Raw genomic sequence first — 15,042 nt, 5'->3', positions numbered from 1 at the left:
AACCCTAATCTGGAAATCCAACATTCTGAGGGCACCCTATGTGCCTAACCGAATATTACACAATGACGTCAAAAAGCCTTTCAATTCATTTGACAACAATTACCATTGCCTGTTTACGAAGACCAAGTGTTTTAGACCTCGCAGTTCAATTTATAGTAAGGTACTTATGGTATGGTATAGATGGTATTGTTTAACTAAATCCTGTTAGTATTATGTCTGGTTTCAAATTAACACATGGTTTTTCCTTAGTATTTTTCATGTTATTTACACATTTTTCAACATTTTAGATTATTTGTAAACAAAAAATTAGCTCATAAAAACTTTGTATTAGTGCTTGGACTGAAGAATCAGCTACGTGAATGCATGAACAGTGGCATTCGAAGCTGTTGAAGACTTGATATATTTCAATTCTACATTCTGTTTTTGATAATGATGCTGTAGTAATTTTAATTGCATTATCAGACGTAGTAACAACCCATTGCGTTATTAAATGTGATATTAACCCATTATCTTAAAGAATATCTTTTAATACATGTTTATTACTGATTATTGTAAAGCTTAAATTGATAAATATAATTTTAATTTCATTCATGTGAATCCAACTTCTTCGTCTAGATTTCCAGAAAGCTCTACAAACTGTCCAAATTTAATATAGTCTATAAAAGGATAAAGCTTGACCACATTTCTTGTTCTGGCTGAAATCAGAATAACCCAAGGCGACTTATCGTCTGCAGTAAAAAGGAGAAACTTTTCATTTTCACAGCTGAATTTCACAGTTGTCGATGTCAGTCTGTTCTGTTTATCTGCATTGATATTGAACTTACTGCATTGTTAGTTGAGGTTAATTTTAATTATTAAAAATTTTAACTATGATTTTTAGGTATTTTGGTTTAATGTTTTATTTATTTACAACTTGATGTTATTATTTTGTTTAGCTACTTTATATTATAAAGGCCCAGAATGTCTTCTTTGGTTGCCGATTATGGCGGTTCGTCAGATTCTAATTCGTCCACTGATGGTTTAATCGACGTTAAAGAAAAGGAAAGGTATTTATAAACATACAATTTAGACTTTAATTCAAATATTGAATTATTTTACTATTTTGTTATTCAGTCTGTCAGTAAATGATTAGTTGTTGGGTTCTATATATATTATTTAAACTAGACTATGCAATTGACCTGAGAAGGATTTACAATTTGTTAGGCTTAATTGGTTAATTTATTTAGGTTTTCATCAAATGTTTAAAATCATATAGGGTATACTCTCAGAACCTTCAGCTTCTACAACGATATTTTAAACAAAGAACTTTATAGTTTTGCAAATATGAAGTTGAATTACATTTTAATTTTTTTAAAGCATAAATTTCTTAATTTTTTTTTTTATTACTTAAAATGGTGGAGTATGATAAGCGGACCCGGTTTTTTATACTGATATTAACAAAAGCTGCAGTATAATAAGCGACCACCAACACAATCGCATTATTCTAATCATCGATATTCATGACTATCCCAACGACTGAAAGCAAACTGTCTGACTAAAAACAAAATGTCGGACAAAATAACATAATAGATATTTCAAAGACCAATATGGTTTTGCATGATTTCAATCTTAGAAATTGTAAAAGTATAAATATTAATATCATTTACAAATTAAAATATAATATATAATTACAACAAAACAATAATATTTAATTACCTTACCTATTTTCTAGGATATAAACGTGACTGCTTCTGTAACAAAGAAGACACGTACGTCACTGTTCTCGACGCCATTAGTCAATAACGAAACACATGATTTTAATTTTAAATGCATTTCCAAATACAATTTTACTTTGAATAAATTTTGAGCGAACTGAATTGTTTTATGCTTTTAAAATCGTATTATGGTGAAGCTATACTTTTATATGTAAAATAAATGTATTTGTGTCAGATTGCATAAAATAACTAAACTATATTTAAACAACGTATGAGCAGCGTAGTACTTACGATTACTTTACTTTACCCAATCTGAAATGGCATTTCTGCAGGTGTACTGATATCGTCAAAAATACATTCATTAATAATTAAGTCATAGTCTGTTTGATTTCAATTAAAATAGTACGTACACAATTTTTCATTATATTCATAACCAAATTTTGAATGTTCAAAAAAGTTTTCTCAAGATCGTTTTTAGATACGTCATGTTTGGGTAATTCTAAGCAATATATGGGTCAACCTCGATTTTTTCTCATATTACAATATAATGTTCCAATAGTTAATTAGAAAAGGAAATGACTAGAATTTCTTGCCGGAAAGCAGTTATAGGGAGCAGGCAACCGCCAGACAGTCATATATTGCTTAGAGTTACCTATTAGTGATCAGGGGCACTGACGTGATCTGGGCTTCAAATTTGGAACTACTCGAGTTAATTTTTTTTCTAAAAGAGCAAGCAGCGCGAAGCGCTGCGCAGCGGGCAGGCATTGTGCGTGATCCTTTTTTTATTAAAAAATGTCTGATAAATTGCTATTACATATTACAATATAATGTAGGTAATGTATGTAAAACGATTTTAAACACATAATTACATGCTGTAAAGCAAAGTAAACCAATATAATCCGCCCAATACAAAATCTCCGTAAAAATCTGGTAAAGGAATCTGTGTCATTCCTTTGGCCTGAATCAATTCAGTATATACGAAGATCACGCACGATGCTTGCCCGCTGCGCAGCGCTTCGCGCTGCTTGCTCTTTTAGAAAAGAAATTAACTCGAGTAGTTCCAAATTTGAAGCCCAGATCACGTCAGTGCCCCTGATCACTAATAGGTAATTCTCGCGGTTGCCTGCTCCCTATAACTGCTTTCCAGCAAGAAATTCTAGTCATTTCCTTTTCTAATTAACTATTGGAACATTATATTGTAATATGAGTTGCCTGCTTCCTATAACTGCTTTCCGGCAAGAAATTCTAGTCATTTCCTTTTCTAATTGACTATTGGAACATTATATTGTAATATGAGAAAAATCGAGGTTGACCCATATATTGCTTAGAATTACCCATGTTTGTTCTTACATTTCTTGTGATTTTCGCCTTTAATTCTAGTTTTCATCTCGTCAATACAAACTGGACAATTCGGATTTGAAGGAGCAAGGTCATCTTGTAACCATTTAGAACATTGCTCAGTGTTTATAAAATAATTTTGAGCCAATATCTGCTTATTCATCGCCATTGTGCCTGTCATTGTCACTAGCTTTCTCCTACATAAACGAGATAACAACAGCTGGTAATGACGCCACTAGTCTAAATAAAAGACTATTCGCCATTTAGTCTAATTGTTATCAATAACATATTTTTTTCTCAAATATCCATTTCTATTTCAAGCTAGCAACTATCAAGATTATGTGACAGTCTTGTTGAATGTACAATGTATTAGTTTAAATGCAGGGGTACCAAAATTTAAAAAAAATGTATATAGGCCTATAGTATTTTTTGGCAAAACCAAACATGTAATATTATGTACAGTTATTAATATTATTACAACTTACAGAGGACTGACCTAATTATAGTGCAGAAGAACACTATTGTAAGCTAAGCAAGATTAGTGCAAGACTTTAATAAGTGGCGTACACTCATTATTCAATCGTCATTATCAAACGATTCGTTATATTACCCTACTTCTATATTATATAATAATCGTAAAAGAAGAATTATATATTAACAACATGAATAACACATCAGAACAAAAAATAAATTAACAATAGAATTAAAAACAACAAAACAAACTTTAACCTGGACCACATGTTAGAGATACTTTACAATATTTACAGCTTGCCCAGATAACTGTGAGCAACCGCATTTTTGAAATGGAGCAAAGGATTCTTATCCGACAGGCACACTTCTCTGGTGTAGAAATAATTACAAAGATAGTCTGCCGGTATTCCAATCCTCAACCTCTATGACCGTTCGCCAAGAACTTTCAATCTCATATTCATCGCCATTTTTGAAATCTCCAAAAAATAGATATTACTCGCTGTTTATTGTTTACGTTAGATATTATTATAATTTATGAATACGTTGAAGTCATATGTTAAATTAAATAAATTGTAATATTGAATTATTAATTTGATATAAACAATCAATACATTCAATAAAAACAGCCGAATAACGAGTGTAGGCCGCTTATTAGTCTGCCCCAAATTACTGAACAAAGACAGATAAAACAACACTTTAAAATTTAACGTTCTTTAAGATATTACTTAGCCTAGCCAAGGAGACAATTTAATTGGTATATTTTAGGCTCCATCAAGAAGTTTTGAATTTGGATAGTTTTATATTTAGTACTTTAGTGCTTACTGAGTGTACAAGTTTGTTCGATGTTGGTTATAAATAATTGTGAACAGTAGCTTTAGGTCTACTTACATGCCGTAGGATTCATTACTATTTAAAGCTTATTTAATTGTAATATCTTCATTCAGTTAGCCTGCCTAACTATGAATAGCAAAAAATGTATTAACTATAAGAATTTATTATTTCTAATGTTTTACTATATGTAGTATAAAAGAACACTGGTGTAGTTTTGAAGCAAGAAGGCGTTAGGTTTTGATCTGCTGTTGCCAATCGATAAACGTTTGTAGTAACATTGTTTACGTTCTGTTTAATATCTTTCTAGTAACTTTATTATTTGAAATAGACCCTAATTATAGAAAATAAAGAAAACATCACAGATCATGACAATAGTCTTTTATAAGTACCAGAAGAACGTATTCTACATCCTTTTGTTAAAACACATTTAAAACATTGCTCTAATTATTTCAACCATGACAATATATGTCTTACAAACTTCACTTTATTGTCATAAAAACATAAAGATATGTTCAGGATAAACTTCTTACAAATTGCCGAAAAAAACCTATGCAAATTGTTCGGGAAATGACAGTGTTGTTAAAATAAAACACTCCAAAAAGTCAGTGAAAATAATTGATTAAAAGTATTTTGGTAAAAGTAGTACATTGTTCTCACGGAACAAAGATTAATGCAGACACTAATACTGCTGGCTCTCCTATCCCTTTAATACTTCAAAAAATATGTTTTTCACTTTTTTTCTCTCTCTTAGGACAAGAAGCTTATAAATTGCACTTAGTCCTGTAAGAACCTTTGCGCTGCTTCCGGAGTGATAGGATATTCAGGATGGGTAAGGTTAGGGAGTAGGGGCCGCCTCCTTTCGAGATCCATGAGGAAGAATTAGGGCACTACATCTCAAAGTCATCCCGGAAGAAGGGGAGGCCAGCTCTGAACCAGCCTCTCCAGTCAAAGTAGGCAGGGGGTGCCACACCCTTGTTTAGGTTAACAAGAACCTCTGAGGTAAGGGAACAAACCCCACCAACTCCAACAGTCATCTTCCACAGTAGACTAGACCTATCGAATTGCCCATGAACCCCAGAATCTCAACATTTGCAGTTAGTGATGTGCCGCTACTGGACATCTGTAAGGTTGCCCAGATTGAAGTGACACATCGGTTTTTGCTGTGCCCAGTGGTGGGTTCAACTGGAAGGTACAAACCAGCCAGAAGTGATCCCTGCTGGGTGAATTCTGTTTTTTTACTTACTTCTTGTCAGATTGGCTCACCATCTAATTAAAAAAAATAGTTGCTCATGGTTCAAAGCAGTTGGGGAAATTAACTCGGACTGAGACGTACTGAGTATAATCCAACAAATCTGTAGAGACATGCTTTGGCAAAAGTTCCATGTCTTAATCCAAGTACGACAATTCTTATGAACCACAAGCTAAACTGTGTTCACTATCACTTCCTTGTGAAGGAAACAGAATTTTTTTCCATTTTCCATCGTTCAGTGATATAAGAAATAAGTAACACTGATTGATGGCAAAAGTCCGAAAAATTCTGTTTCCTTTACAATCCTTCCATTGTCATAAACAAACTTTAACCCTAGAGTCCCTATGCTGTTTGAAATTACTTTATTTGTAACGCTTCATCTGTGGGATTGCTCTCAGGTCAATTAAGTCAAAGCTAAATATATTTTGATAAAATTATTTATTCTTTCATAAAATCTAAAGCTACCATTGAAAGAGATAATAAAACTTATTTACAGAATCTTACTCATTTTTGACACATGCAAACCACCATTGTCCTTGATGCTTTCAAATTCAAATTCTTTATTGCCAGAACATCTTTACAATGTATAGCAGTGTCAGAAACAAATTCAGCATGAACTATCATTTACGATATACATTGCCTAGGCCTAGTGTCTATCCAATTACAGCATAATAATCACCGATGTCATTTAGGCTGGTATTAATTAATAGCTTTTTTACACTTTTCTTGAAACAATTAATTTCAAGAGATTTAAGATGAGAAGGAAGAGTTGTAGAGTTTAATGCCTGTTTCAGCAAAACAATTTAAAGTGGTTTTAAGACTACATTGAGATATTCTAAGAGAATTTGAGTTTCTAGTCATATGGTTATGTACAGATCTATTTGTAGGTATGGCATGTAAATTTCTTTTTATATACAATAGGCAATCTAAAATATAAAGTGCAGGTACTGTAAGAATACCATACTTTTTAAATCAAGGTTTACATGTTCACATAAGTACTTGGTCATCTACTGATTCTTTAATTGGCAAAATCCGTACATTTTCCTTCCCTGAGGTCCTTGTTGCACTGGTGGATGTTCTTGTTGATTAACTGGGCTCTCACAAGAAGATGGCTGCAAATGACTGTTGCTAAGGGTGGGCCAAAACTGGTATTGAAGGCAGCACTCCGACCAGGGTTTGATGAGCTCAATGGCAGTTCCTTGATGACCTTATTCTTAGAAAGAGGGGTTTATCCATTGAAGTTTTGTTATGTAGATAAATGACATGGGAATTTACACAATGTTAATTATTTTCTAGAATTTTTCAAACAACAGGCACATAATGTACAGAATATCAAAATGCACTCCCAAAGTGGTGCTTTATCTGTGAAGCAACGCTGCCTGTAGAGTATTGAACAATAAAACCATACAACTCGCTTACACGCTCGTCTCAAGGCCAACTGCAGGTACTTGGAAAGAGAGGTTAAAGCGAGTTCTATTTCTATCTGGGGAAGAAGTGAAATGGCTGCCGTGATCTGCAGACATATTGGGGCTCTAGGGTTAAGCAAATGATCCCTTGTACCTAAGTTTACTTAGATTTTGTAGCTGATGTAAACCTGGCATCAACATTTATGATCATCAAAGTTATATATGATCATGGTTTTCTTAGATTTGTCACAATAAGGCGAACAACCCTAATTATTATTGAATATTTTTAAGTTAAAACCATAACTTTTTGCACTCTTATTCTGGATTGTGTACTTTTTGATGTGCCAGTTCCAGCTTCAAATCGTTCATGCACCTTCTTAAACATCTATTAAAAACCTATCAGGTTCAATAGTTAAAACAAAAAATTCAAAAAGAAAACAAAATTATATGTTAAGTGATACCACAGCAGTCAATTTAAAGCAAAGGTTTAGTGCAGCTCAAAACCTTTATAATACAACAGGTAAAGAGGAACACAAAAGAAGAGCTTCACTTCTAAAAAAAAGAGTATGACCTTCACCTTAGACACTTAAGACAACAAGAAAATATCTCAAGGATTGCCGACGCAGAAAACAAAACAAAGGCTGTCTGGAACATAATTAAGAATGAAAGAAAGCAAAAAGAAGACACATTATTACCGATTGCATTATTACCGATTACGAGATTGCAGATCTCGAAACGTAGTGTTACTGTTTTCTTGTTTCACTGAACGATGGCAAATATCCGGAAAAATCCTGTTTCCTTCACATTATTACCCTCGAAACTTGATATTGACGGACGTGAAACGACTAACCCACACGATATTGCGAACCATCTTAATGACTACTTCGTCAATAATTAAATTCAGCTTTCATAAAATCCATAACTTTGGAAATCACTTCTCGCGACTGGCTAATGTGCACTTTGCCATCTAGCTATTAAACCAAACCTGGAGGGGTTACCACAATATTTGGGTTTGTCAAAGCGTGGGAATGAAACTATGAGTAAAATTCTGAACGATATTAATAGAAAAATATAATGTAACTACATAACACAGCAAATGACGAGCACAAATAGAAATAGAGCACTCAACGCACTTGGTGTAGCGATTGGCAGCACTATATTTCTTTGGCAAAAACTTTACCAGTGCTCTAGTGAGGAGTGGGAGGCAACACTAGCTTGAGCGCAGGCCCTAGCCATCGTTCATTTTGGCTGGCTCCTCCAGTAACATGTGGCATAGTAAAACATTTAGTACAATGAAATGAGCTATAGAGTTGAAATTTTGCATGCAACCTCATCATGGTGGTGCATTTTTGCTCACCATCCATTAAAGAGACCATGAACAGGAGTATTCTCTCTGTTTCTGTTGAGGGTATTTGTTTGGAGGATCGTGTTTTTGTTAAAGTCCTGGGAGTTATAATTGACAATCAGCTAAACTTTCTTAAACATGTTGAATTGATTTCTCAACGTGCAATGTGTAAATTGAGAGTTTTGAATAGATACAGAGCGTTAATTCCAATGCTTTCAAAGCTGCATATTGTAAATTCTCTGATATTTCCATCAATATATTACATATTACGCCCTTCCAGTGTTTGGTAGCTGCTTAACTCAAGAGGCAAATGTCATCCTTGCACGGATACAGAACAGTGCGCTGAGGTTTGTTTATAATCTAAAAAAATTTGACCACATCTCACCTTATCGCAAAAGAGCAAATTTACACTCTGTTCAAGATATTTGTAGGCTCCAAACTGTGACATTGGTGCATAAGGTTTTGGTAACTGGTGAACCCTCTTACCTGAGACGGAAACTAGTGGCGCGAGCGACTCTAAGAGAACGGCACACTCGACAGGACGACAAGCTGCAACTGCCGCATGTGTGGTTGGAGGCTACAAAAAGGTCCTTCTCGTACTTTGGACCCCAGGAGTACAATGCCTTACCACCAGTTATAAAGACTTTGTCTGTTAAAACTTTCAAAAAGGAAGTTAAAACTGTATAGGTACCTTAATGATGTATTGTTGTTTAAGTATGAATTTTCTATGTAAATTACCAGCACGCAATATTTGGGTGTCACAGTTTTAAAATACGAATTGTACTGTTATGATTAGTTTGACGTGAGTCGATTTGTAAAACAGATTGTAAACTGAAATCCGCTCAAGAATAAAGGCCTTATTTATTTATTTTATTTGTTTATCAAAGCTTGTTACGTCACCGTGGTGTGACGTACTTCTACCTCGTAAATATAAATAATACTTATAAAGTAATTCATTGTACACACATGGTAATCACTTCCAACACATTACCCTGTTTAGAATCGCACAAGAACTGATGATGATCTGATTTTTCTCTTCTTTCCTACCTTTTTATATGTAACACTTTTGAAATGTTCACTGTATTGGATATATAGGCATTAATATGAATGGACGGCCAGAGTCCCAACCATCACTACAACTTTCACAGTACATTCAAGTTCTGCAGAGGGAGGGATTGATGTAATTGATGGATCTGGTTCCTTTGTTAGGTTTGCAAATAATCCATAAGTATCTGGCAATATTAATTTGAAATATTTATTTCCCAAAGTAGAGGGTGTCCGCTAAATGATCTAAGCCAGGCATGTTGCTAAACCTGTATTTAAGCTTTATTATGTTAACTAACTATGCAGATACCTTATTGTGTTATAGATAGTTAACAGTAATCAGATCACCCAGTAAAGAGCCACAATGAAGGTGTTGAAGACAGTGAAGAAATAGTTATTAAGTGACAATTTATTTATATATCCAGTGCAGTAGTTTAGCTTCTTTGTTTCACTTCTAAGCGATGATGATGTTAGTAAAGGGTTCTGGATGATTGTTTCAGAATCCCCTTGGCATCTGGGGGTGAGAAGCTTCCTCTGCCAAAGTTCAGCGAGGATGGTGTCACGAATTCAGTTTTCAAGAACCCTTTCGTAGAGGAGGAGAATGCCAAGAGTGCCATCCTGGAGAAACACGTAAAAATGATCCCGGCCAAAGATGACATCACGCAAATCAACGGGAAGCAGATATGTTGGATGTATCGGAAAGGAAGATGCCGGTTCGGACACAATTGTAAGTTTGCGCACGACTCCGACCTCTACTGTGAGACCCCCACGGAGACTCCCGAGCCCGAGACGACCACCGTGTGTGATACGTTGTCCGGCTCCAGCACAAGTGCCAAGAACGACAGACTTGACGGCTCGGCCGAGACAGATGTGGCGAAAAAGAAAAAAAGACCAGGCCTAACTCAAGGTTTAGTACCGGGCAAAAAGGTGATGAACATGTATAAAAAACAGAAACTGACCAATAAAAAACTTTAAATGGAATTTGACTTTAGTTAAAATTGTATAAACACTTTAATTATGTACATAAAGAATTATTTCTTTTGTTATGGATTGTGATTGAGTGAGTAGTGAATGATTAGTTTAGTTGAGTTTACTAAACCCTATTGTTGCCAAAAATTTCAATGACAGTATTATTTATGTCATATAATTACTTATAAATGTAGTTTTGTTAAATACATTTACAATTTATATAATTGGTCATGTATATTATGGATTGAAATGAAAGAAAATAGGTTATTAATAAGCTATAGACTGTAAAATAAAAGAAAAGTATTAGCTCAATCAGCTCATATCTTATCACATATTTATAATTTGTTAGCAAATTATTAACAAAACTGTAGATATATATTTGTTAAGGACTTTGTTCCTATTACAGTCAACCAATGAAAATTTAGTGGTACACTATAGAAAATTGACTGTATTTCTTTAATAATTACTGGCCATGTCACTGTCACCAACCTTACAGAGTCTATAATGTTGTCTACTTTGGCCCTAGATTAAATTGGTGAAATAAATACCCTGATATATTAATTTATTACATACAGAAAATGTTAGCAAAGGTTTTTAATATATGCATAGTTCCTTAGTAGCTTTCTTTTGGAAACAATTTTGTTTCTTAGAATTTGAAAAGTTATTGATTGTTGTTTTATATATTTGATTGATTTTTAATGTCATAGGTAACTACATATTTATCGAATTACAGGGATTTTTATAGTATAGGAAGAGCAGGCTTACTTTTACCAGATGGGAAGAATATTCCTGCCCAATGGGCACTTTGCCAACCATAGAAAAATTTAATTTGAAGTGTCCAGTGTTGCCAAATCGCAAAGGCAAAGAAGTTGCAGAAACAAAGAAGTTGCTCTTTCACTGAGTATTTTACACACTATACTGTATTAACATAGAGTACTATATCTGCACAGTATATACAGTCCATGTTACCAGTTCTTGAGTAAACCTGTAAGGGAAGGGGGGATTAAATGTGGGAATATCCAATATTTGTGTGTACTTTTTAATGTCTCTGAAGAAGAAGAGGACTATCCTGTGAATCTGGTAAAAGTAAGACTACTCTTCCTATCATACAAAAACTCTCCTGTTAAAATCAGGCTTGTCTTCTCCAAATATTAGTCTTACAACCAATACAGTGGCTCTGCACCTTCTTTAGCAAGTCTAAGCTCAGCCAACTCTTTGACAAGCTTTCTCTATTCTGCTCGCTGTTTCTTCATCTCTACCGCGCTAGAAACCATTACTTGTTTTAGCTGATCCAGGGTACTCTGCTCCTCCTTCAACAAGTCTAAGCTCAGCCAACTCTTTGACAAGCTTTCTCTATTCTGCTCGCTGTTTCTTCATCTCTACCGCGCTAGAAACCATTACTTGTTTTAGCTGATCCAGGGTACTTTGCTCCTCCTACAGTCTGCTCTAGTGTTAGGAGCTTCTCTATCTGCTGTCTCTACAGATCCATGTCTCAGCCACTTCCAGCATCTTACTGGACGCCTCAGTTCAACTCGGGTTAATTTGTTCTCAAAAGGAAAGTTGATATCCTCCAATTTATTGTGATTATCCTCTTTCCGGCTGACCAAGTCTTCTTTTCATGCACAAGATCTGCCAGCTGGTGCTGTAGATCTTCCTGTGTTGTTTGTGCGACCTCTTTCATCTGTCACAGTTCCTGTTTTGAAATATTCGGGTGTCTCTTTGTCACTACCAGTCTCTTCACATCTCTCCTTCAACACCTGTTCTGCATAAATTTCACTCTCCTTCAGCATTACAGCAGAAGCTTTAGTAACAGACTTCAGATTATCATTCTCACCAGAGGTGGGGGATGTTGGTTTATTCGTAATTCCTGGACAGCTTATTTTCCTGATGGCGGCACCAGCAGAGAAGTGGTAAAGATGCTTCTGTCAGTGTTACAACATGCCAGAACGGAATGCCTGGTACGTATTTGAGGGTGACAATTGTGCTTAGCCTAGCGTTTAGCTATTGGTGTAAACGGTCCCTTAAGTCACCACACCCCTACGCTATACCACAGACCCTGAGGAATGTTCCCGAGAACCTCAGCATCTCTATCTTACAGCCTGTACAGCTCATCACTAGGATCTTCAGACCACAGCCGGAGAGGGTGGAGCCTTGCCTGTGATGAATTATATATTCCAGATGTGACGTCATTATCGTCGAAGAGGGATATACAGTTTATAACTCACACAAATTCAAGTGGTAATTTAATGATATTAAAATAAAAAGATCAAACAAAAGAACATGAATAAAATTTAATTGAGGCTTGCCAGTACATAATGACCACTGAAAAAACTAAATAATGTTAACAAGTAACAATTGTGTCATCAGATATGAAATGAACACTTTGATGACTTTAGCAGTTACAATATTTTTAGAGAGGACAACAGCATAATTTTTTTACAATGTATATTATAATAAAAAGAGCAAATAAATATAATTTAATCTTTGTAAAATAAATGACAGATGAATTTACAAATGTAATACTCAGTTTAAAATGTTTTTGATTTAAGTTTAATTCTATTTTAGAATATATGTAGTTCCAAATTAAAATTTATTATTCATTATTTGATTTTAACAGTATTTGAATCTTTTTACCAAAAATGCATGCAATGTATGATTTGATTTAATGATAGTTTATTATTGAAAGTATAGCTTGTCAGTGAATTTCGTTGTATTTGCCAAATAGTGTAGGGAAGGATAACTTCCCACAATAGCAAAAGTCCGTTATATTTACTCAACCTCATTGTTAAAAATCAAAAGATTATTCCTTGTTCTTGTTTTACCACTAATTAATACAGAAGCTAATAAATGTTGATTGTAAATAAAGTGACAAACTTTAAATCAGAAAAAATGATAAAACTGATTAAACATTAAGTCCGAACATGTACTGTAGTTAGCAAGTTGTGTTGAAACTTTCCCAATTATATTCTAATATTGTAATGAATTGATTTTAGAAAAATCAACTTTTAGTTGAAGTAGAATAATTATTTTCGAGTCTTGTTTTACGTTAGAGACAATGTCATTTGTATCCTAGTTACAATCCACAAATTAAAATTAGTTTTTGACCATAAGTTGTAGTTTGTCATTTTAAAAGTTTAGAAAATGTTGAAATATAGCATAGTTTAGTTTGATCTAAACACATACACACTAGTTCCATTCAAAAATGGTACATAATCAATAGTTTATTAAATATTTATATACTTTTGATTGGTTTTGTGAATGATATAGATAGAACGTGTTGGTCTTTATAAATTCAAAATATAAATTAAAATTTTGTACAGCACAAGATTTTTATTTCCTTTTTAGAAAACCCAATCCCTTTCATTGATAAAACTAAAAACAAGTCCTTAACTATTGTCACATGTTAGTCTAGGAAATTATGCAGAATATTCTACATGTACCCTATCGTCACTATAGTGCCATCATTAGGCAATCATCAGCCGATGCCGTCATCAGTTTGTTAAAAAATTACACTAAACAGTTTATAAACAGATAAATACAGGGCCAGTGCATGCTATTTTGGCACCCTACAAAAAAAAACCCTATTGCTGCCCCCCACCACTAACTCGATCGCTCCCCTGGAGGGGAGTCACATAGAACAAAAATGCTACAACAAAAACAGATCTTCCATGGCATATTCTGAAACTTAGTTATGCTTCAATTACCAACACAACAGAATACTACATGTTTGTTCATTGTATTCCAAATACGAATTTACGAGAAGAATTTACGAAAATTACGAGAGAACCAGGTTAAGTGTTAGAGAGGGCTTCTTAGCCCTAACTTCGCCAGGTAAAATAAGACATTCTTTACTTTACTATTTTCTAATTCAGTATGTCATCTTCTCCTCTTTGCTGCTCCTGGATAAATATAAAAATTGGTTGAAATAAAAGATTACATGGAAACAAGGATTAGTCTACAGAGCATGATGAACTGACATTATGTAACCTTCACTCTAGGTCGAGGACATTACTGTTCTTATTATCAGCTGTTTAATTCTGGACCAGTGTTTAATGGACTTAGAAATGTTGTACCATGAACTGAAATAAAGTTTTTCATTTAAAATTTCTATCTTTTCTTCAAACGTTTAAGAAACTTTAAGTTCTTTTAGTGTAATCAATAGCTGTCCTTTTTGATACATTTATAATGAATCAAAATTATTATGTATGTCATTCAGTGTGCGATTGTAGTCTATGAAAATCATTTTTCATTGGGTGAAAAATGACTTATACACTATTGATGGAACACTACACGCACCTTGTTATTATTATATTGAAAATAATACAATAACAGTGATAAGTTACTTAACAGATTAATACTATTAAGGTGGTGCAATCAATTTTGGATTGAGTAAAATTTATTAAAAATAATAGTCACAATCCTTCAAGAAACTCACTCCCGAAGACTAAAACCTTTTTTGGATCACTTCACGAGAAATTATAGACGTTTGAAGTAGTCATTTTATAATCACGCCAATTGGAAAAGGGCTGACAATAAGGATTTCGAATTTTTACAGTAATTATGTGATATATGATTGGAGGGAGTGACTTTTTTTTAATTATTAGTCAATTTTCCTACTATATGTTTAAAATGTTACGGAAAAAATATTAATTTGATATATTTTAGAATTAAAAATATGTTACTCCCTCTGAAAGA

At 33.9% G+C, this 15,042-nt stretch overlaps 1 protein-coding gene across 1 annotated transcript; it reads left to right on the top strand.

Moving 5' to 3' along the window:
* Window positions 1-768: 768 nt before the first annotated feature.
* On the top strand, window positions 769-13,672 carry LOC124367948. Its single transcript, XM_046825177.1, has 2 exons — window positions 769-1,046; window positions 9,879-13,672. The coding sequence occupies exons 1-2, from the start codon at window positions 961-963 to the stop codon at window positions 10,351-10,353; spliced, it is 561 nt and encodes a 186-aa protein (XP_046681133.1). The 5' UTR covers window positions 769-960; the 3' UTR covers window positions 10,354-13,672.
* Window positions 13,673-15,042: the final 1,370 nt, after the last annotated feature.

Source organism: Homalodisca vitripennis, chromosome 8, assembly GCF_021130785.1.
Source record: "Homalodisca vitripennis isolate AUS2020 chromosome 8, UT_GWSS_2.1, whole genome shotgun sequence".
Taxonomy (NCBI): domain Eukaryota; kingdom Metazoa; phylum Arthropoda; class Insecta; order Hemiptera; family Cicadellidae; genus Homalodisca; species Homalodisca vitripennis.
This window is presented reverse-complemented; position numbering and strand designations above follow the sequence as displayed.